The sequence below is a fragment of the Quercus suber genome, unplaced genomic scaffold (assembly GCF_002906115.3).
Source record: "Quercus suber isolate HL8 unplaced genomic scaffold, Cork oak 2.0 scaffold_94, whole genome shotgun sequence".
Classification (NCBI taxonomy): Eukaryota; Viridiplantae; Streptophyta; class Magnoliopsida; order Fagales; family Fagaceae; genus Quercus; species Quercus suber.
In genome coordinates this window covers 1,118,513-1,143,082 of record NW_027069559.1, presented here as the reverse complement: position 1 = coordinate 1,143,082, position 24,570 = coordinate 1,118,513, and the positions used below count along the sequence as shown (strand labels likewise).

General features: G+C 39.8%; 2 protein-coding genes across 2 annotated transcripts; both read left to right on the top strand.

The window, feature by feature from the left end:
* Nucleotides 1-20,202: 20,202 nt before the first annotated feature.
* Nucleotides 20,203-21,081, top strand: LOC112025762 (uncharacterized). Its single transcript, XM_024058446.1, has one exon. The coding sequence runs from the start codon at nt 20,203-20,205 to the stop codon at nt 21,079-21,081; it is 879 nt and encodes a 292-aa protein (XP_023914214.1).
* Nucleotides 21,082-21,204: 123 nt separating this feature from the next.
* Nucleotides 21,205-21,831, top strand: LOC112025760 (uncharacterized). Its single transcript, XM_065774505.1, has one exon. The coding sequence runs from the start codon at nt 21,205-21,207 to the stop codon at nt 21,829-21,831; it is 627 nt and encodes a 208-aa protein (XP_065630577.1).
* Nucleotides 21,832-24,570: the final 2,739 nt, after the last annotated feature.

The following is a 24,570-nucleotide window of genomic DNA, read 5'->3' as shown; positions in this document are numbered from 1 at the left end:
AAACCCTAAGTTTATGTGAAGGAAAGCTCCTCAAAGATCTCACAAGAGATTCACATAAACAGCAATATGAGCAACAAAGACTTAGAGAGGTTTGGGTACAAAACCCTAAAAATAAAAGGAGGCACAAGAGGCACTCTAATCTCTCTCTCTAAAAGTCCCAAAAATGTTCTAGGGTTTTCCTTATATATAGGAGTGTTTTACTTGATCCCCAAGACGTTTAAATGGAGTTTGGGCTGAACTGGAACTCTGCAGAAAAATAAATCTGTACGTGCTTCGATCGATCGAGTCTAATTTTCGATTGATCGAGCCTTACAGATTTAGTCCAATAAATTTGCAATCACTCGATTCCAGTTTTACAAATAAACATACTTTGAGCAAGCCTAAACAAGACTAAACATATTGTTTTGATCATGGTTTGCCAACATTACACATTAGAGTTCTAAATACATAAAATCCTAAATCTTTAGAACCTAACAAAATGAATTTTTTCTCAAGCTTTCAGAGGATGGACTTTAGATAAGATGTTCAACTTATATACACCAAGCATTGATTGTAAGTCTTGTACATGGAACAAATAGAGATAAGAAATTAAGAATATGGTCCATTTTGATTGGTTTTAGCTTGATTTGTCTAGATATCAATTTTCTCTCTTGCCAAAAGTTCGACTTATTTTGGTCGGAAGTTTCTTTGATTATTACTTGCATACAAAATTCCAGGATCATTAAATTGGAATAGGTCCCTTACTAACCTAACCAATTGTAATAGAATGAAATTTCTTCCTATTCACGCTAAACGTTGTGTACACTAAATTTTTTTTTTCTGCATCTCATAATGATACTTTGTTGATAGGTGTCATCCAAGTCCAACATGATTGAGAGTTGTAATTGAGACTATGGCCCAGAAGCTTTACTATTCAATATTTTGCAAGAAAAATTAAACACTCATTTGATGTAACAGGAGACTATGGAATTTGACAATGTATACACTAGGGTTTGTTCTTGATGTTGTGAAATTGCTATAGGCACTAAAATCTCTAGTTTCATTAGTTGGTAAGTCATGTTCTTTAATCGTGAAAAGTATACAATGGAAAACTTTTATATTCCTACAATAAATGTTTTGGAGAGAAAATTGTTAGCCCTATCATCCCATTGGGACCCCCTATTTATACAAAGGAAAAAGGGTCCAATATTCCTAAGTGTGACTTAGTTACATGGAATTATTGTGCACTTGTGCCTATATTTCTTTTAAAAAATTAATTATAATTTTAAACTCTAATTTGGTGATTTTTATATGATTTTTGTGGTTTGATTTTGATTCATTAAAGACATATTAGCCAAAAGAAACGAAGGTTAAAGAAATTTATATTTTCAGATTAGTAATTACAGATGGCTAATGTTGCATTGTTATTTGTGGTTGTGGTATGAATAAGCGGTATGTTGTTTGGGTGACTAATTGTGATAAAGCAATTAACCATATTAAAAGGGATTAGCAACTTTTTCCTTCTCCTTTACCATTTGTGGTACGTATATGTCTTTTCCACATATGCTCAAGTGAAGTACCCATTAGGATTTCCCTTAATTATGACAAACATATTAATTTTTTTTAAAGGAAGTTCTATAATTATTAAATGAGATATATATATATGATAAACATATTAATTTTTTTTTTAAAGGAAGTTCTACATTTATTAAAGGGATAATTACAGTAAACCCACTTAAGGTTTGGCCCGTTTTCACTTTGCCTACCCGTGGTTCAAAACTTATCACTTTACCCACCTGAACTTCAATCCATTACTCCCCCGTTGCCCACCTCACCCTCAGATGTTAGACAAACATGTTTTTATTCCAAATTAGAACATAACACGGATCAAACAGCACGAACTCACTCTCTTTCCCTCGCGAGCCCTAGGAACGCGAAAATCCATTTCTGCATCTAATATTGACATTGTCTAAACCCAGACGAGCAACAGGTTGTTTGAGGGACTAAAATCCTGGTAAGAAATCAGTCACTATTTGGGTTTTTACTTTGGGCTCGTCGTTGTTTATTGTGGTTTTAGTGATCAGTCAATGGTCAATGTTACATGTAATGGAATGAGAATATTGGTTGTGTTTGTTGATGCTTATGAAAAATGTGACCACCTGTTATGAAAAATGTAATCAATCAATCAATCAATTGTGTTGTTTGTGGACATTTTGTCTATCGTGGTCATTGTATCTCACAGTGGACCCAAGTTTCTATTAGTTTTAAATTTTAGTGTTTGCATATATATAAAGAAGAACAGAATCAAAAACAAAGCAGCAAATGTGGTCCCTTTGTGTGTGTTGCATCCCAAAAGCAAAACAGAAACATGCTTGTTACTTGTTAATTGTTAAATGTGGTCCCTCTGGGCATTTTACTCTTTTGTTGCTTACAATTCTTTAATTGCTAATTGTATACCTGTTAAATGGTAATTTGTTATTGTAGATGAATGAGGAAGTGAAGTTGGAGGTACATTATGGGGGTGCTTTTCTGTGGAACCTTAGTTTAGAATACTTTGGTGGGAAAGTTGAAATAGTGTATAGGGATCCTGATTTGCTTAGTTATTTTGAACTAAAAGGTATATATGAGGAATTGGGGATTGATGAACCGTGTAGGGTTCATTATTTAGGTCCTGGGGGCAACTTGGAGTAAGACTTGAGGCTCATACAAGATGATCAAGATGTGGTAACCCTGTGCAAGCCTAATGAGGGAGGGCCAAGAGACACCATCATACTGTATGTGGAGAGTGGTAATGCTCCACTTGTAGTTGAAGTTCCTAATTGTGCAGGGATTGGTGTAGGAGCTGGTGCAGGGGCTGGTGTAGGGGGTGATGGTTTGGATGAGGAGTTTGATTGGTTGAATGAAGGTCTAGAAGGAGAAGACTTTGCTGATGACATTTTTGGTGAGTCTTCTCCATTTCATCCAAACACTGATACACCTCAACCAAACACAGATGCACCTGGCCCAAGCAATGTTCCTCCTCCAAACATAGATTTAGATGAAGAATGGGCTGAACTAGCTTTAGAGGATGATAGTGCAAGTGTGGATAGTTCTGATGATGAGCAGGGTGGCAATTTGGAGTTCAATGAGAGGACTGATATGGGAAATATTAAGTTGGCAAAAGGGATGAGGTTCCCAAACTTCCAGGTGTTTAGGAAGGCTTTGAGGGAGTATGTGATTCAACATCACATTGATGTCAAATGGAAGTTGAATGAGAAGAAGAAGATTTCTGTACATTGTAAGAACAGTTGTGGATAGAGGTGTTATGCCTCAATGGTGACTGGAGAATGCACATTTGAGATCAAGACATTTTATCCTGAGTGTACCTACCCCCTAACATTTAAAAATGGGCAAGTTACATCAGCCTATATGGCAAAAAAGTATTTGAAGGATTTTGGTAAGAATCCTAATTGGGAGGTCTTAGGTGTTAAGCACCATGTGATGCAGAAGATTTCAGTTAATTTAAGTCTTAGTCAGGTGTATAAAGCAAGGATGGTAGCTAGAGGGCTGATTACTAGGAATGAAAAGGCTCAGTATGGCCTACTTAGAGATTATGCAGAAATGATACTAAGGACAGATGTAGGAAGTAGGGTGATTCTGCAAACAAAGATGCAAAATGAGAATACAGAGCCCAATTTTAAAAGGATGTACATTAGGTACAATGCTCAGAAGGTTGACTTTCTAGGTCGTTGTAGACCCTTTGTTAGGTTGGATAGATGCCACTTGAAGGGTAGGTTTGGTGGGCAATTATTGTTTGCCACTGCCAAGGATGCAAATGACAATATATTCCCAGTGGCAATGGCTGTAGTTGAGTAAGAGACAAAGGATAGCAGGATCTGGTTTTTAGAGCAGTTTGCAGATGACATTGGCAGGCCAGAGGAGCTCAATCTGGTATTCATCAGTGACAGGCAGAATGTATTATCATCTAGCTCATGTTCATGACTTCATTACATGCTTAGCTTTTTACATGCTTACTTGCTTACTTGCTTTCTTGATTGTAGGGCCTTTTACCTGCAATGGAGACTCTATTCCCAACTGTGGAGCACAAGTATTGTGTGAAGCACATATACAACAACTTCAAGGTTAACCACAAGGGCATGGAGTTGAAGAGTTTACTATGGAGGTGTGCTGGTACAATATCAGTCAGGAAATTTAAGAGGGGGATGGACCATCTTAAGAGTTTGGATGAAGAAGCTTGGAAGTACCTGGCTAATATAGAGCCTGCATAGTGAACTAGATCCCACTTTTCTTCAAGAGCTTTGACAGATTGTATGGTAAAGAATCTGAGTGAGAGTTTTAACTCTATAATTGTGAAGGCTAGAGATAAGCCCATCTTATCAATGCTGGAGTGGATCAGAGTTAGGCTTACGAGCAGACTGTATATAAAGAATACTAGCATAGAAAAGTATGGTGGCAAGTTGTATCCAAGCATACAAAAAATGTTGAAGCAGTTAAAATTAGAGTCTAAGGGTTTCTATGCAATGCCTTCTAGGAGGTTTGTGTATGAGGTTGACAATGAGATGGAAAGGCATGTGGTGGACTTGGTAAATAAGACATGCAGTTGTAGAGTATGGGACTTGACAAGAATCCCCTGCAAGCATGGAGTTGCAGCCATTTTTGTGAATCGTGAGAAACCAGAAGACTACACCCATCTATGCTACTACAAGGATGCTTATATGGAGACATACAAGACACCCATACCTTCCATGCCTGGCCAGTCTGAGTGGATGTCAAGTGGCCAATCCAAGCCTGTTGCACCTATTGTCTATAAGCCATCAGGCAGGCCACCCATGAAGAGGAAGAGAGATGCTAATGAGTTGAACCCTTATAAGGTGTCTAGAGCAAACAGGCCACTGAGGTGTGGAAGGTGTCATCAGGAAGGACACAATGCAAGGGGATGCAAGACCAATGTCACTAGTGAGACACCATGGGAAAGGAGGCAGAAATTGCAGAAAGGGAAATCTGTGAGTTTTTACAAAAAATTTTTTTTATTCAAATGCAAAATGCCAATAACTGACACTGTAAAAACATGCTCATATTTGGTTGCAAGGAAGTGGAAGGCCTTCTACACACAAACAAGGATCCCAAGCCCCATCTTCATTACAAATCCAATCATCAGCTTAGCCCTTACCAACACATCAGCTTTACACTATGGCCTCATCCTCATCCAACCAAGCAGCAGGGTCACAGCCACAAGCTCCAGCTCCAGCTCCACATCCACAAGCTCTAGCTCTAACTCCAGCTCCAGCTCCACTACCACAAGCTCCATGATTAGGGCCACCAACTCCATGGTCACAGAACGCAAGTCAGTGGTACTCTTCAGACTTCAGGTACATAGTTAGAGGAGCTCCTTGGTTCTCTTCAAGCCAGCCAGCACCACACACCCCTGCAGAAACATGGGACAGTAGAGCACCATCATCACAGGTATTGTACTTTTAGGTTTGATGTTTTATTCATAAAACTGTGATATTGGTAGCTAACATGTGAATTCTTGTACTTTGTAGCCTACAAGACCACCTGCTACCAGAGGAGCTGCTTTGAGAGGAAGGGGTGATGTAGCTAGGGCTCAGAAATGTAGAACAAGAGGTGGAAATGCCAGCTGTGGTGGGAGAGGCAGGGGCAGGGGCAGGGGCAGGGGCAGTAAAGGAAGACTAAGTCAAGCCACTTTTTTTTGCTATGTATAATGTATTAGGGTTATGTAGTGTTAGGGTTTTATGTAGTTTGTAGACAATGGCAGGGCAGACAATGGCAAGAGACTTTTTTATATAGCTGTTCAAACACTTTTTGTATTTTTGTAAGTTTTGTAAACATTGGGCAGCTGCAACTGTTTTGGTTGTTGTACCAAATGCCTTATATTACTGGTGGTTGATGAAAGACTAAGTCAATACCACCTTAAAATATGTATACAATTTTCAACTTAATGACAAGTGTTCAGAATTATTATTCTGATTATTGCACTTTGTTATATGAGTTATTATTATATGAGTTTGTTTATGTGTGTAGGGTGTATGTGTTGAATAGCAGGTGTATGTGTGCATTTGTTGTCTTTTCTTGCAAGTTGACAGATTGTCATGCACTTTAAATTCACTTTCAACATAATTGTCTTCACACAATGCACTTTAAATTCATTTTATGCACAAACCAACACAGCTCACAACATACAACAAAACACCAACAGCTCACAACATACAACAAAACACCAACAGCTCACAGCTCATAGCTCACAAGTAGCCAAATCACTTTAAACAAAAATACCAACAACATCTAACAGAAATAACACTTTATCTTAAAAAGGCTTATATTATTAAGTGACTTCAAGCCAACAGCGTCTACCACCTTACATAGTTCTCATTCTCAAAAAAATCTTTTATAGTTCTATTACAATACAATTGAGGACCAGCTTATATTACAACCTATCAGGCAGACTCAATCTCATCATTCCAACATTCTCACTTGAGCCAAAACATGAAAACAACATAACCAAAATAAAAAAACACCATGACAGAATTAGTGCAATTTTGCACTTTCTCTCTTGCTCTAAAGCTCTCACTGCTATCTTCTTGGCTTGAACAGAGAAAGCTCGAAACTTTCTCTCCCTCTTAGTGGCTTTTGCTGCCCTGTCTTAAGCAATTTTTGCCATTTGGGTAGTTTCTGCTACTGCCTAGATAGCTTCTGTTGCTACCTGGGTAGCTTTTCTTTCTCTTTCATGTGCAAGGTGCAGCTTTTGTTGCACCAAATGGGCAGCTTCATTCCCACGCATACAAGTGGGATTGTCAATCCATCTAAAGAAATGGCACTTAGGATCAACTTGTTCATAAATTGAGTTGAACACATGACATTCCAATCTCACGTGAATCAACTAGATTAAGTAAAAAGTATACACACCTTATATTGACTACAACCCAGAAACCTTCTTCCAAAATTATCCACTGTTAGACTTGTTCTCAACACACAAGTCTCATATGTACACATATGCCCACTTGAACCTAAGTAATTTCCACTCAAAGAAGACATCGAGTACCAACTTCCTGTGAATCAAAGCTACCATCAAAAACTTGAAACCCCAGCTTAGAACTATAAAGCAAAAATGTCGTACCTGGTGATGATCTATCTTCGAATATTCAATGCCTCAAAACAACCCAAAGTCAGAACCTCACCCACGAAAGCACGATTAGGAAAATCAAAACCCTAGCTCAGTTATAGGGATTTTCGCATTCCTAGGGCTCGTGAGGGAAAGAGAGTGAGTTCGTGCTATTTGATCTGTGTTATGTTCTAATTTGGAATAAAAACGTGTTTGTCTAATATCTGAGGGTGAGGTGGGCAATGGAAGAGTAATGGATTAAAGTTCAGGTGGGCAAAGTGATAAGTTTTGAACCACGGCTAAGCAAAGTAAAATCGGGCCAAACCTTAGGTGGGTTTACTGTAATTATCCTTTTATTAAATAAGATATATATATATATATATATAGAGAGAGAGAGAGAGAGAGATGTCAGACTTGTTCTCAACACACAAGTCTCATATGTACACATATGCCCACTTGAACCTGAGTAATTTCCACTCGAAGAAGACATCTATTACCAACTTCCTATGAATCAAAGCTACCATCAACAACTTGAAACCCCAGCTCAGAACCATAAATCAGAAATGTCATACCTGGTGATGATCTATCTTCGAATATTCAATGCCTCAAGACAACCCAAAGTCAGAACCTCACCCACGAAACCACGATCAGGAAAATCAAAACCCCAGCTCAGTTACAGGGATTTTGGCGTTCCTAGGGCTCGCGAGGGAAAGAGAGTTAGAAGAGAGTGAGTTTGTGTTGTTTGATCCGTGATATGTTCTAATTTGGAATTAAAACGTGTTTGTCTAACGTCTGGGGGTGAGGTGGGCAACGGGGGAGTAACGGATTGAAGTTCAGGTGAGCAAAGTGATAAGTTTTGAACCATGAGTAGGCAAAGTGAAAACGGGCCAAACCTCAGGTGGGTTTACTGTAATTATCCCTTATTTTTTTTATCTCTACAAATATATAATTCTATTATTTTTTGTGTGTTTGATTAATATTTTTTTAAGATGAATCATATTCTTCTAACTTCTATTGTAGTGTGTTATATTTTTCTAATATACAATTAAACTTTATAAGTCTCAAATTTATCATTCAAGTTTCCCATCTCTTAAAGAATAAGGAAATTATCATGATAATCAAAACTCATCACAAAATTATAAAGTTATCTTAACCAAAAATTAAAATGAAACTAAAGGAATAAAATATAGACTTTATAATAATTTATTACTTAAACTATTGGTAGGCATATTCAAATTCATAACTATATAGGTTATGTTTTGATATAAACTCAAATTCTTATTTAAAAAAAAAATTAAGTACTGATCCAAACCAAAATTCAATTAAAGCTATAAAATTGAGGGAGAAGACCCTGTGATGGGAAATGAAAGAAATATAATACTAAAACATAATCTAAAAAATAATATATGACATGACAAATGAGGTGGCGCAACAAAAATATAGTAATATTAAATATTACCGCGACATATATATATGGAGAGAGAGAGAGAGAGAGAGAGAGAGAGAGAGAGAGAGATTTTGATTTGGTTATTTGTGAATCTAATTTAAAAGTAATATTTTCTGTGATTAATTAATATGTGTAATTTTAAATTTAAAGGAAAAAATTTGAATAAAAATTACAGTTATTATTATGCTGCTACTGTGCAATAACTATAAGTAAAAGTTATGTTTGTTAAATAAACTTCAGTGGACATAACAAAGCTCTTGAACAAGTTTAATTTCAACTAAGAATTTTCTTTAAAAAAATTCAAGTTTGAAAATAAAATTCGGGCTTTGTGTTAAGCTTGATTTTGATAACAAAGTAAACAAACCAAATTTGAGTAATATAGTTATTACTTTTTATCACAATTATCAAATTTCAACAAAATAAAAACATCCTCAAAAATAATTTCACCTTAAATTAATTTAAAATTTTTATAAAAAGTAATAATAAAATCCTCAATTTCAATGAAAAGAAACTACGAGTGCAACAGCCTTCCTCCGAGAAACCTATAATTATCTTAAAGGGAGGAAGAAGAGACTTAAGTGTAGTCTTGCCTTATGTGTGAACTGTGACCAGTTACTTTTTGGAACTTCTAGGTACCAGTTACGCACTTTACATTACATCAATATCATGGAAATAACTCTTTCACATTGCAAAATCTCAAAAGCTTTGATGGAAACCAAAAATCTCTTTGTTAAACTTTTAATGTTTTAATTAAAAGTTGGCAAATCTATTGTGAAGATAATGTGTGTGCTTGTTTTTCTAAAAAAATTTTAAAAACGTGGGACCCACTGAATTTAGAGTTGTTGTCTAAGTTTCGTAACTCCAAACTCAAAATTTTGAATGATAGTAACGGAAACTGAGTTCAGGTCTTAGGCTGTTTCCAATTTTTAAGATATGAGTTTGGGTGGTATGTTTGTAATTAGATGCAAGTATGTGGGACCCAAGTCAGTGACTTGTCAAATCCAAGCTCAATTACAAGCTTTTTCTTCTTTGGTTTACCTCCAACTTCACCGGTTCTCTTAAGTACAGACACACTCCTCCTCAAAACAAAAAAAAAGTACCGACACCCACCTCTCCCTCTGATTTTTCTCTGGAGCAATTATAACTCCAGCCACCTCATTTACTCATCTCACCCACTCTACTTTTGATTTTTCTCTAGAGCCATTACAACTCCAATACCACCTGCTTAACTTATCTCACCCACCTCTCTGAACCGAAAATAAATATCCTCCGAGCCGAATGTGGAATATCACATTGATAAGAGAAACTCCTTAATTATTTATGCGTATGGTGATTAATAAACTAAAATTTATTAGAGTAGAAATTGGGTCAGATATGTGGAGGTAGTGTCAAACCAAAGATATTCTTTATTATAACTTATAATTCACGAGCAAGTGATCAAATCTTCAATTTACAATTTGCATGTTTTGCATTTTCGAATACGTGAATCTAGGCTTATCTCTATAAACATTAGTAAGAGCTGATGACTTTTTCAAATGAGGATCACTGATTTATTAGGCAAAGAAAAGATAAAATTTCCCATTAATGATGGAATAATATAATTGGAGAAAAATTTTAAAATCCAAACTGTGAAAAATAAAAAGATCTCCCAAGTTTTTCTTGCCGACAAGAAATTAATGGTATTTCCATTACTGGGTTCTAAACTTGTAATGTCTTTTAGTTGGGTTCCCATGCATCATCGTGAGTGAAAAAAGTGTGAAAATTCATTCTACTTGTTGGTGGATTGAAGAAAAGATCAGTGTGAGTGGGAGTGTGAGTTGTGGACTGATAATGCACCGCGTAGACTTCATTGACTAGGCCCTCAGGCTTTGGAGACAGTGGGTTCCACTTCCAGGGAGCAACTTCCTTACTCCAAGAAACCACCAAGAAACCCCTAAGGGCGAAACCTCCGAGAAACCTTTAAGGGCCTGTTTAATAGGTCATTTCAAGCAATTTTTTGAGTATTTTAAACACACTTATACACAATTTTACACTTTTTTTACTCACATATATATCAAAAAAACTCAAACAATATTATTTAAACTCTTCTACAAACCACCCCAAAGTATAAGGAAGATGAGACTTAAGCACAGTCATGCTCACTGTATGAACTGTGTCAAGATACTTTTTGAACCTTCTAGGTACCATGCTTTAGCTTTTTACAATACAACAATATCATGGAAAAATAACTCTTTGAATTTTCTAAGAACCATACTGACGGTCATTGCTTTGCAGTCAAGCTTTTCACGTTGCAAAATCTCAAAAGCTTTGCTGAAACCAAAAATATCTTCATCAAACTTTTAATATTTTAATTAAAAGTCGAAAAATTTATTGTAAAGATAATAAGTTAGCCTAACGTAAAATATCATATTGATAAGGAGAGAGACTCTTTAATTAGAGTTGGAGACCGGAGCTACAGCATGCAATTAGTAGCAGAGTTGCCCCCGAACTCTAAGTCTTGGCTTCAACCTTGGTTGCACCTCAGTCCCAAAAAAAATTTTGTATTTTTTTTTCTATATTATACATCTCCAATTATTTTGCTCTAATTTTTAATTTTGTGTGATTTTATTATATTTTAGTGTATTATCACTAGCAACAACTATAATTAAAATCCATTCAGCTTTATAATTGAAATCATGTTGTGAGATAGAGTGTGTATGGCAATATATAACGCAGCGTATACAAAAATAATTAACGTATAATTTTGAGTAAAATAAGTAGTAAATAATTAATGAGAAATGTTAACGAGTGTCGTTGGGGCATTGGTTAAGAATTCATTTTAAGAAAGTTTTGATATCACTTTTATAGGAAATGAAAAAAACTGTCAAAACATTAATTGCTTTTTTTTTTCTTTTCTCATAAAAATCTTCTTTAATTAGATTGTTAACCAATGCCCTACGGCACTCATTAACATGACCCATAATTAATTTAAAATCATACAAACTTTCATAATTAGTGAAAAATCCTTCAAACTTTCTTTCTATCTTTTTATTATTATATGTTGTAGGGTCAGTTTTTGTAGCCCACGCCCAATAGGTTTGGATTATGAGCCCAATGAACCCTGAACAATGAATTTATAGAGAGTGGGTGAAAGAGCTGAGCTGGTTGTGAATGAAACAGTGATGAACTATGATATTTATGGATGAATTAACATGCAATCAAGCTTGAAAAAGTACAAACGTGAACGTCCGAAGAGGAAATATATTGAATGGAAGTAGGTTACAGTTCTTAGAGTTACAGTAAAGTTCTTTAGTTCTTTTCTCTCTTTTTTGTTCCGATCCCTATTATCAGAGGCTTCTTTCCTTTATATAGCACTCTCTTCCCTCGTCTTCATCGTCCACTTATTCATCATCTAAACATCCACTTGAGTACATGTCACATCAGGTATCCTCTTTAGCCTTGTGTGAGGCGGTAGCTGAGTTTGCACTGTTCAGGGGTCTTCTCCACATTAATGTGGCCAGAAAAGTAGCTGCAGTGCATTTAATGTGGTGGTTGAAGTTTTTCCTCTAGATATTTCACCGTTCCTGCTACTCTCATGCGCGCCTGTGGTTCACACTTATCATTGGAACTGCTAGGAAGATTGCTTGAACCTCCCAAATGTTTGCTTGATCAAGGCTCTTTGTGTCCGAGGAAAATGATCTTTTCGGACCAGTGGTGATCTCTTCTGACTGAGGGTGCTGAGTGTCAGAAGGTGCCAGGGAAGGGGGGAACCAATAACTTGGATGCACCCCCGGACATGGTGAAGCCCCCTGTTGGCTCTCAAGTCCCTGTTGCTGAGCCTCAGGCTCTTCCTGCTGAGGAGGGCCTTCCTAGGGTTGCCCCTCCAACTAAGGAAATAGCTATCATGGTGATGCCTCTGCAAGCGGTTCCCCTAAGTTAGAGTTCTGAGAACCCCGAGGACACCTCTAGACAGCCTCCCAAGGGGGAGTGAAGCTCAGGGCGAAGAACTAGGCTGCCTTGGCTAGTTTTTTCCTTTTGTTTCTTGCTGTTGTTGTTGTTGCGTTTTTTTTTTTTTTTTTTTTTAAAAAAGAAGAAAAAAAGAGAAAATGGTTAAGTAAAATCAAACCATAGCCAAATATCTTTTGAGACTGAGGAAGACCTTATGCCTCCTCATGGATAGTAGCTTGGCCATGCCTCCGGGGAGCAGCAGAGCTTGCTTCACTACGTTGGCCATGTAGCCGGCCTTTCCGTCTTGAAAGTCCCTGATGAAGGCATCATCCAGCAAGGGGGCCGGAAGCCAAGCTGCGGGCTCAGGCGGATGGTCACTTATCCTCTCATTGCCCCTCTACCTTGTTTTGGCCTGTTTAGAGACTCTTTGAACCTCGTCCTCGCGAGGGGGAAGGGTTTGCCCAGCTATCATCACCTCTTTCCCTTTTTGCTCTCTCTTCCTCTTCAGGTCGGCAGGCTGGGGAGGGAGCAGAGCGGGTGAAGGAGTGGGAGGCTTGGTACGGGCCTTCTTTCCAGGGGCATCTTTCCCTGGTTGGGACTCTATTAAATCCAACAAACTGGATTTCGGTTTTCGTTGAATGCCCATCTCGTCAATTATTAGGGAGAAGTGTGGGCCGAGGTAAGGGAATGAAGTTTCCGGAGACAAAACTCGGTTGAAAACTTCAAATTCGTCCTCAGAATCAGTCACTTCTACCACTACTTCTTCCTTTGAATTTGTGGTGCGAGATGAAGTTGCAACTCTGGTAAATGGTTGTGACAAGGATGCCCCTACTTCTGGTATTCCTTCTGGTATTGGAGTTGAACTGCTAATATCCTCGGTTGTTGAGCCAGGAAAGGAAACAGGCTGTGTGGAGAATGTACCCTCTGGGATTGGAGCGCCCTCAGGAAGGAGAAATCCCTCCATAGCAATGTTGATACGATGCAGGCGTGGGTCGTGAGCTTTTATCACACACTTGGGCGCTTGGAAAGCGCGAGAAATGGGCATGATTCCTAGAATTAAGTGAGCTGCTCGGAGCTGACCATCGTCATCGTTTACAAACACCTCGGCTTTGAGAATTTTGTCTAACCCTCCCTATTAACCAAACTGAAATTTGGCTCGGTGGCGTGTCTATCTGCAAAAGTCATGAAATACAGATCGTTAAAAGTGAAGCAGCACAAATCAAAACAAAGTAAAGTATGATTCATTTTTTCCTATTTTTAGAACCACACCTGGCTGCCATTCTTGCGTTGGATAGGGAAGGCCATCATGCCATTCCCCTGACATGATCAAGAAATCCTTATTTAACCCTTTACTAGACTCAGGGAGGCACTGCATGAGCCTAATTTCGGGCTGCCTCGTCTTCAGGTAATACCCTTTCCCCTTTAAATGATGAAGATTGTATACCCAATTAACATCGTGGTGAGTTAACCTTAGCCCAATTTTCTCCTTTAAGGCATCCACGCATCCTAATATCCTAAATACGTTGGAACACATTGGGTGGGTGCTAAATGAAAGAACCTAAGGTAGTCCTTCATAACTGTCCCCATTGGAATTCTCATGCCGCCTTTTATGAAGGCGATCATGGAATCACTACCTCACCCGCTTGCCTTCGTTCAAACCACTCCCCCTCCTTACAATATCTGAGGTTAACGTTAGGAGGGATCCTATATTGAACCCTGAAAGTCGCCATTCCCTCCTCAGAATCCACCAGACACTTAAATCTACCCATTCTAGAATGGTTTAAAGAACCTAAGAGTGGTTGAGAGAAAAGAGATAGAGTCGAGAAGAGAAAAAGTGTGAAGAACAAAAAATGTATGGGAAAGTAAAGAGTAGGGATTTGTGAAGACTTACGAGAGTGAAAAATAGGTCCTCAGACAGACGTTTCGTATTTATAGACGATCGAGTAAGGTGAGAAAGTGGGTAAGTTCAAAGTATGTGCGCTAAGAGTTAAATGATCGCTAAAGTGTGGGAAGTGTTTGATTTGATTGATACTTATATTAGAAAATAAGTTATAGAGTGGGAAAATTCCCGCTCAAGTCCGAACATAGCTCCCTATCATTAGATTGGGATCACACTGTAGAACGTGGGAGACATAAGGCTGCAAAAATTAAATGAAGAGCGTGTCTCGTAAGTTGAAGCGGCAGAAGCGTGTTTTGGGTAGTTAAAACAGCGTATTTATGGCAGAGAAGGGACGAGGTGGACATAGAATAAATCTGGTGATGTCGAAATCCTCATTTCCTCTCGAAGAATCAGAAAGAAGGATCTCAAGGGGCTATTGTAGGGATATTGGGCCCAGTAGGATTTTGGGCCCAGAAATTCATTTTATATTGGTACATTGGGCCTATGGCCCAAACTGAGGATAAGGTATGGTTCGAGGAGGAAGAATCTCTGTTAGAAAAGATCGTGCTCACAAATAAAGGAGTTATCTTTGACTATAAGGGTCCAACAAGATTAGCCGAGGACAAATGTCTCCTCGGCCAAATAAAGCCGGGGTCAGAAGAAACGGCTTGCTAATGCATGAGAACCTCCCATGAAGTTCCGTCGGTATGGATAGACATTGCAGAGATATTAGACTGGGAAAAGTAACAGTGCCAAATTGGCTGCCCCAAGGCGGATCATACCAGAGAGGTGTCTAATGGACAAGTACTCAAGTGGTGACTTAAGTGATCAACAAGTGTAGGATCAAGATGCTTTAAGAGGGACTATATAAGGAACGAAACCCTTTATAGAGGGGAGATGGAAAACTTGAAGAAGAAACACTGTATCATTCAAGAACCAAACTTGTAACCCAATTTGAGAATAATATATTAGAACAGTGCACCTCGGACCCTGCCGGAGACTATATTTCTTCAATACAACCTTATTTCTTTTCATTCTCCTATTATCAGAATCTATTCCAATGTTTGTATGATCTACGAAAGCTTAGTTTTTTAATCCATTCTCTATAAATTTATTGTTTTAGGCTTTTTGGGCTTAAGTCCATCTACGCTTTGGGCTTCGAGCTCAAATCCGCCCCCTTACATATATATATATATATATCGCGGTAATATTTAATATTGCTATACTTTTGTTGCGTCACCTCATTTGTCATGTCATATATTATTTTTTAGATTGTGTTTTGGTATTATGTTTCTTTCATTTCCCATCACAGAGTCTTCTCCCTCAATTTTATAACTTTAATTGAATTTTGGTTTGGATTAGTACTTAGTTTAAAAAAAAAAAAAAAAGGAATTTGAGTAATATGCTTACCAATTATTAAGTAATAAGTTATTATAAAGTCTATCTTTTATTCCTTTAGTTTCATTTTAATTTTTTGTTAAGATAACTTCATAATTTTGTGATGAGTTTTGATTACCATGATAATCTCCTTATTCTTTAAGAGATGGGAAACTTGAATGATAAATTTGAGACTTATAAAGTTTAGTTGTATATTAGAAAAATATAACACACTACAATCGAAGTTAGAAGAATATGATTCATCTTAAAAAAAATATTAGTCAAACACGCAAAAAATAATAGAATTATATATTTGTAGAGATAAAAAAAAAAAAAAAAATTGTAAATTTTTTTATAAAAAATAGACAAAATAATTTTTATTTTTTTTATATATTATACCACATTACATAATATATATATATATTCAACTAATTGCAGTAAAAGTTGATCCTCAAAAAAAAAAATTACAGTAAAAGTTGGAGTCTCGTAGCTAAATATTGCTAAAATCAAAACATATTTGCGTTATAGGTACTATTTGAAGTTATTTGTGGAAATGAGGAGAGAGATTGAATTTCGGTAATACCGTTGCCGAAATTCAACAAAAAGTAGGAGAGAGAATGAGAAAAAGGAGGAAAGAGAAAAGCAATTGGCAGGAACAAGAAAACCTTGAATTTCGGCAACAGTGTTGTCGAAATTCATCTGCCCAAATTGTTCCCTGTGCTGCCCGAATGTGTGAGAAGTGCAATAATGCCTGAGCGCCCAAAGGAAAAAAAAAAGTAATTGTGGCAATGGTATTGCCGAAAATGGTAGGAAAAAAAAAAGTGAATGCGGAAGAATTAAAGAAAAATATAATGTGCTACGTACACAATATTTTTACAATATTTTCACAATAAATCACAAGTAACTAGTTATTATTAGTTCAAATTTAAATTTGACATTGACATTACTATTTTAATTTAACAATAACAACAAGTAACAACCTGATACTTAGCATTTGTTGTAAAAATATTGTAAAAATTGTGTGCAGTTATTATTTCTTTAAAAAAAAAAAAAGTGTAATGGATTTGCCGAAAATTTTGTGGCAATTGTGGCTTGCCGAAAATGGGAGAAAAAAAAAAGTTTCAATATGTTTGTGGCAATTTTTTTTTGGCAATTGTGACAATGTCATTGCCAAAAATGGGAAAAAAAAATAAAAACTTTTTTTTTTCTAATTGTGGCAATGATATTGCCGAAATTCGGGCAATGCTAAAAAAAAATTTTCCCACTATTTCGGCAATGTCATTGCCACAATTGGATTTTTTTTTTTTTTTTTAGCATTGCCCGAATTTCGGCAATACCATTGCCACAATTAGGAAAAAAAAATTTTATTTTTTTTCCCATTTTCGGCAATGACATTGTCACAATTGCCAAAAAAAAAATTGAACTAATAATAACTAGTTACTTGTGATTTATTGTGAAAATATTGTAAAAATATTGTGTACGTAGCACATTATATTTTTCTTTAATTCTTCCGCATTCACTTTTTCTTTTCCTACCATTTTCGGCAATACCATTGCCGCAATTAATTTTTTTTTTTTGTTTGGGCGCTCACGCATTATTGCACTTCTCACACATTCGGGCAGCACAGAAAATTTGGTCAGATGAATTTCGGCAACACTGTTGCCGAAATTCAAGGTTTTCTTGTTCTGGCAATTGCTTTTCTCTTTCCTCCTTTTTTTTTCATTCTTTCTCCTACTTTTTGTTGAATTTCGGCAATGGTATTGCCGAAATTCAATCTCTCTCCTCATTTTCACAAATAACTTCAAACAGTACCTATAACGTAAATATGTTTTAATTTTAGCAATATTTAGCTAAAAGAATTTGTTACACAAAATAATACCCTAGAAGAACTCTACTAGGAATTAGGAAATAAAAAAGATCACAACAATATTTTAAATTTTGAATTAGGTCTTCCTAAACAGTTATAGTCATCGTGAACTGTGAAGAAATTAAAGAACCGAGCCGCTCCACAATAGCAGAAAGTAGAGCAGCAGCCATACTTTGGAAATGGAAAGTTGCTGTAAAAGAGTACGTAGGTAGATGGTGAAATGAACAAGGAGAAACCAGAGAGCAAAGAGTGTAGCTGCTCAAAGTGCATGCAATAATGAAGTTGAGGGCCCACGTTCTGATATCTCAAAAGCAAGGCTAGCTCTGCTATGGTCAATCAACGAAAAAGTCCACATTGTACATCACCTGTTCACACTGAAATCCACTCTATAATCTAAAGAGCAGAGCCAGCTCATCTGGAATCCACCATATAATCTAAAAAGCAGAGCCTTATCAAAAAAATAAAAAATAAAAAGCAGAGCCAGCTCAATTAGAATCCACCCAATATCCAAAAAGCAGGGCCAGCTGTTATCAATGAAGGATGAGTCTGACGTGAGCTTATTTCTTTTTGCTTATTTTAGTTTTGGGTTGTGTTCACCGTTAACAACTTTTAAATTATTTTTTTTTGCCTTTTTTATACCTTTATTTTATTTTTTCAACTTTATAAATATTGATTAGTGCACGTTAACATTTTTCTTTATTTTTTAGCTTTTTATTTTTACAATTTACAGTTTTCTTGTATTATTTAATTAATTTTTAATTTCTTTAATAAATTTTTTTTAATTTCAATTAAATAAGTTATTTTCAAATTAGCTCGAAGTCTAAACCATACGTCATCAGTTTACATTGATTTATTTACAAAGTAAATTTCTCCGCTTGTTTACAAAGTAATGAACTTTTTAAAGTTCTTGTACTAGTTGAGTGTCATGGTTAAGGGAAAAAGGAAAAGGTTTCTTCTCTGAAGACAAACTCTTCTAATTCTTTGTATGTTTCTCTATTTAATGTAAATTTAAAAATTTTAACTATGGATTGTACATTTTTTTTTTATGATTTTAATACACATAATTTTCTTTTCAAATTAGATATTATTTATCATTCAATTAATAAACTTATTTTTTACGCAAAATTTTGATTTACAAAAATTTAAACATTTGACTAATGATATAACTATTGATTTTTTATTTTTATAAAATTGTGCAAGCATAGAAGATATAATAAGAACATATAATCCAATTGTTAGATTTTCAAAATTTACATATAATAAAAAGATATAAAGAAAATTTGAAGGATTTTTCACTAATTGTGAATGTGGGGCCTAATAATCTGGCAACCCCGACCCATCTTACGTCCGGCCCAAGACCCATGCCGAGGATCAAGAAACGTCCGAGAAGGAACGCACGTAGCCCAAGCTGATGGCGATGTTGTCCTCGGCAAGCCGAGAACGTTGAAGGGTGAAGTGACGAGCAACCAGGAGCGGCCCTCCTGAGCATCCAAAGAGAAATAACAAGTACAACGTGTCAACAATGAGAGCATGGTGGAGGAGCAAGTCCAAGATGAACTGTCACCTCCACATTAAATGCCCACAACTAACGTCATGACCGCATTAATGAGGAAAGGACTCCTGAACAGTGTTGCCTTGGTTGTCTCAACCCACTGGAAGCATGGGAAGGCGGCTGATGGGACATGCACTCAAGTAACTGTCTGGTTGATCAACAAATGTAGGGCTAGGATCAGCTAAGAGGGGAGCATATAATGTAAAGAGTCCCTCTAGAAACGTGGATGGAAAATCTGAGTAGAAGAGTACTGTAGCAACTTGTATTGTTCCAGAAATCCTTGTAACCATTCTCTAAAGAAATAATAAGAACTTCAAGCCCCCAAGGGAAGGGCCGAGAAGCACCATTGCGCACCTTAACTCACGTTTTGGTTATTTGATTCACATGTAACCATGCATGGCCGTTGCATCCCTCATTAGTGCCTAGTTCTTTAACCCGCTCTCCATAAATTCATTGTACTGGGCTAGCTGGGCTAGAGTTCACTATCTCAATAGTAGAAGTGCTCAAACCCGGTTCCTATAATTGGCGCCGTCTGTGGGGAGAACTTATGCGTTAGTAAGGGCAACGATCGAGCATGGGAGGATCCAGCACTTACCAAGCAGGTCCCCATCAACCTGAACCGGCCAAACCATAGCACTAGGGTAACTTCGCCAACCCCGAGAGTGATCGAAACGAAGAGAATGGAAGATTCCTAGAGGGAAGCGCATACGCCACTCAGACCAGCAGCAGCTACTCGTGTGGAGACAGCCATGTGCCATAGAGACACAACAACAACCGAGTCACGCAACCAAAGAGGGGTGGCAGCCACGTAACCCAGGGGCAGAATGATGAGCAAGCCATACAGTGGGAGATAGATGACCTGAAGAGGAGACTCCGCCATGCACAGTGAAGGCGACATCAACCTAGCCCTGACCTGCCTTCTGACAATGAGAGCAACGATGATTATAGGCGAAGATCAAGAACTCCTCCGAGCGAGACCTTTTCTCATGAAGAAGAACATTACCGAAAGCGCAGGTGTAGAAGCCTATCCCCTAGGGGATTGGGGTACAATGCCATGAGTAGGGCACTGGACCGACTGTCCAAATCGCCCTTCACACGCCATATAGAAGGGGCTACACTTCCTCGACGGTTCCAGCAGCCAACCTTCTCTATCTATAATGGCAAAACGGACCCCATGGAGCACGTGAGCCAATTTAACCAGAGAATGGCTGTTCATTCCCAGAACGAGATGTTGATGTGCAAGGTTTTCCCCTCCAGCCTGGGCCCAGTGGCGATGAGGTGGTTCAATGGCTTGAGGACGGACTCCATAAGCTCGTACAGACAACTGACCCAGGCCTTTGGCTCTCACTTCGTTACAAACAGCATAGAGCCTCGGCATTTGAGTGCACTGCTGTCTTTGACCATGAACGAGGGAGAGACTCTAAAGGCCTACTCGAGCCGATATTGGGAGGTGTACAATGAACTGGAGGGCAAGTACGACGACGTCGCCATCGGCACTTTCAAAAATGGTCTCCCAACTAGACATGACCTAAGGAAGTCCCTGACAGGCAAGCCTGCCACTAGCATGCGCCGACTGATGGATCTGATCGACGAATACAAACGGGTGGAGGAAGACCAGTTGCAGGCCAGAGGAAAAGAGAAGGCCATCCCTCAGGAGAGGAGGGATTCTAGGCAGGATCGATACAACAACACCCGCCCGAGGAGAGACTTTGCAGGGCAATCTGGAGAGGCCGACACACAGGCTGTCTATGCCACATTCCGAGAACGAATACACAGGGTGTTGGAGAAAATGGAGAACGAGCCATACTTCAAGTGGCCGAATAAGATGGTGGGAGAATCCACGAAGCACAATCAGAACCTTTACTACCAGTACCATAGAGACCACGGACATACCACAGAGAACAGCAGGAACCTCCGGAGCTATCTGGACTAACTGGTCCGAGAAGGAAGGCTGAAACACCTCCTGCACCACCCCGGTGACCACTAAGGCCGGACCCCTCAGGAGCCCCAAAGAGATAACGCACTACGGGCGTCCGCAGGGACGATCAATGTAATTATGGCGGCACCAGGAAGAACAGGCACGCGCCCTTCACGAGTGTTGTCCGTAGCCCAGCTGCCTGCCGAGGAGTCCCAGTCAGAGCCAAAGAGGGCCAGGAGAGGCTTTCACCTGATTTTGAGCTTCTCAGAGGAAGACAAGATTGGGACCATCCAGCCCCATGATGACGCCCTGGTGATCACACTCAGAATTGGGGACTACGATGTGAAGAGGGTGATGGTGGATGGTGGCAGCGCAGTCGAGGTCATGTACCCAGACCTCTATAAGGGGCTGGGACTAAAGCTGGACGACCTGACTCCCTATAGCTCCCCCTTGATGAGCTTTGATGGGAAACTCGTCATCCCGAAGGGCATGATTAGACTGTCCATCCAGACTGGCCCAGAAGTGGTGGAGGTGAACTTTATTATGGTGGACACGTACTCCCCCTACACTGCCATCGTAGGAAGGCCTTGGCTCCACACCTTGGGGGGCGTTGCCTCCTCCTTGCACCAGAAGGTGAAATTTCCATCAGTGGATCAAGTTTTAGAGATCTATGGCTGCCAACCCACAACAAGGCAATGCACGGTGGCCGCCATATCACATCGGCTCGACACACAACCCTCGACTACTGCGGAGAAGGGCTTATAGCAATCAAAGACCCCGGCGGTACCTCTTGATGCGGCCGTCGAGGAAGCAAAATGTGAGGATTTGGAGAAAGTGGCATTGGTGATGATCCATAAAAGTTTTTTCGAGTCGGAGCACGGTTGCTCCCAAGAGCAGAGGATCTGGTTGAGTTCCTCAGAAGCAATATTGATGTGTCGCATGAGATGCCTGTCATGCCCAGGGATTGACTCGTCCTTCATCTGTCACTATCTTAACGTCAATCCGTCCATAGTGCCCAAGAAACAGCCGCCCTGACGCCCATCGAGAGAGCACGTTGATGCCATAAGGGAAGATGTGAATAAACTTAAGCGTGCCGGGGCTATCAAAGAGGTTTTTTACCCTGAATGGCTGGCCAACACTGTGGTGGTCAAGAAGAAGAGCGAAAAGTGGAGGGCCTGTGTGGACTTCACCGACTTAAATAAGGCGTGTCCAAAAGACCCGTTCCCCGTGCCTCGGATCGACCAGCTGGTTGATGCAACCACGGGCCACCCTCGCATGAACTTCCTAGACGCCTTTCAAGGCTATCATCAAATACCGCTGGCCCTGAAAGATTAGGAGAAGACAGCTTTTGTGACGCCCGTCGGGAACTACTACTACAAAGTAATGCCGTTCGGTCTGAAGAACACAGGGTCCACCTATCAAAGGATGATGACGAGGATGTTCGAGCCAATGCTGGGCAAGAGCATCGAGGTCTATGTTGATGATATGGTGTGAAAAGTAAAGTGGTATCCGAATACTTTGGGACCTCGGCCGCACATTTGACGTCCTGAGAAAGCACAAGCTGCGCCTAAATGCCTCAAAATGCTCGTTTAGTGTGGGCTCCGGCAAGTTTCTAGGATACATGATCACCCACAGGGAATCGAAGTTGACCCTGACCAAATCAAGGCTATCCATAATTTGAAGCCTCCGCAGAACCCCAAGGAGGTCCAAAAGCTTACTGGATGATCGGGCTCTGAACCGATTCATTCTCAGGTCGGCTTACAGGTGCAGGCCCTTCTATCTCCTGATCAACAAGTGGAAAGGATTTGAGTGGTCCGAGGACTGTGCCATGGCCTTCCAGCAACTCAAGAAGTTTTATCCGGCCGCCTATCATGTCCAATCCTAAGGCCAACGAGGTCCTATACGCATACCTTGCTGTAGCGCTCCACGTTATGAGCCTGGTACTGATACGGAACGACAAATGGTGTCCAAAAGCCAGTTTATTACGTTAGCAAGTCGCTGCATGAAGCAGGGGTCAAGTACCTACCCTTAAAGAAAGCCATACTGGCTATGGTCCACGCCACGCGAAAGCTCCCCCATTACTTCCAAGCTCACACGATGGTTGTCTTAACCCGATTGCCCTTGAAGTCTGTACTCCGGACCGCTGATTACACAAGAAGAATCGCGAAGTGGAACACAATTCTGGGGGCCTTCGACGTCAAATACATGCCTCGGACCTCCATAAAGGCCAGGTTCTGGCAAATTTGACGGCCGAGTTCGCTGAACCAACTGTAGAAGTGGCAGCCGAGGAGAGGAGCGTTGATGAGAAGTCAGTTGGGGCAGTCTCCATCCCCGGTGTCACCGTGTTAGAAGGTATACGTCGATGGCGCAGCAAACTAGAGGGGGTCTGGAGTGGGGCTAGTCTTAATATCCCCTGAAGAGCATGTTATAGAGAAATCCCTAAGGCTTGGGTTCATGGCCACAAACAATGAGGCGAGTACGAGGCATTATTACAAGGGATGATCATGGTGCAAAAGATCGAGGGAAAGTCGGTGCAGATGTTCTCAGATTCGATATTGGTGGTAGCCAGGTAAAGGGAGAGCTGGAGGCCAGAGATTCGAGAATGCAAGAGTACCTGAGCCAGGTCAGGCAGTTGCAGTCGGAATTTGGTCTTTTCAGCTTGTCTCATATTCCCAGAGTGGAACACTCATGCTGATTCATTAGCCACACTTGCCACTTCCTCGGTAGGGGACCTACCTTAGACCATACTGGTGGAGCACCTGAAGAGAGCGAGTGGGGCGGCAAAGGGCACGGTCCACATCCATCAAGTTAGGGTGGGTCCTAGCTGGATGGACCCTATAGTAAAATTCCTCAAAGATGATGTTCTGCCCGAGGAGAAGTCCGAGGCAGAAAAGGTACAAAGGAATGCTTCTCGGTTCTGGTTGTCCGAGACCACAACTCTGGACCATACCTGTTGTGTGTCCACCCCGAAGCAGCAGAATTACTACTTGAGGAGCTACACGAGGGAATCTGTGGGAGCCACACAGGAGGAGATCCCTGTCTCACCGAGCTGTCACACAAGGATATTGGTGGCCGTAATGCTGCAGGAGGCCCTGGAGTATGTTAAGAAGTGTGACCAATGCCAAAGGTTCGCCCCAAATATTCATCAACCTGGAGGGGTCCTCAATCCTTTGTCCAGTCCATGGCCTTTACCCAGTGGGGCTTGGACATTGTAGGACCTTTCCCCAAAGTGCCAAGGAATAAGAGGTACCTCTTGGTGGCCACGAACTACTTCACCAAGTGGGTCGAAGCCGAGCCACTGGCCAACATCAGGGATGTGGATGCAAAGAAATTCCTTTAGAGAAACATCGTCACGCGATTCGGGGTCCCTCATACCCTCATTTCAGATAATGGACTCCAATTCGACAGCAAGGCCTTCGGGAGATGTTGCTGTGAACTTGGGATCACAAACAGGTACTCAACTCCTGCCTACCCTCAGGGAATGGATTGGCCGATGCTGTCAAC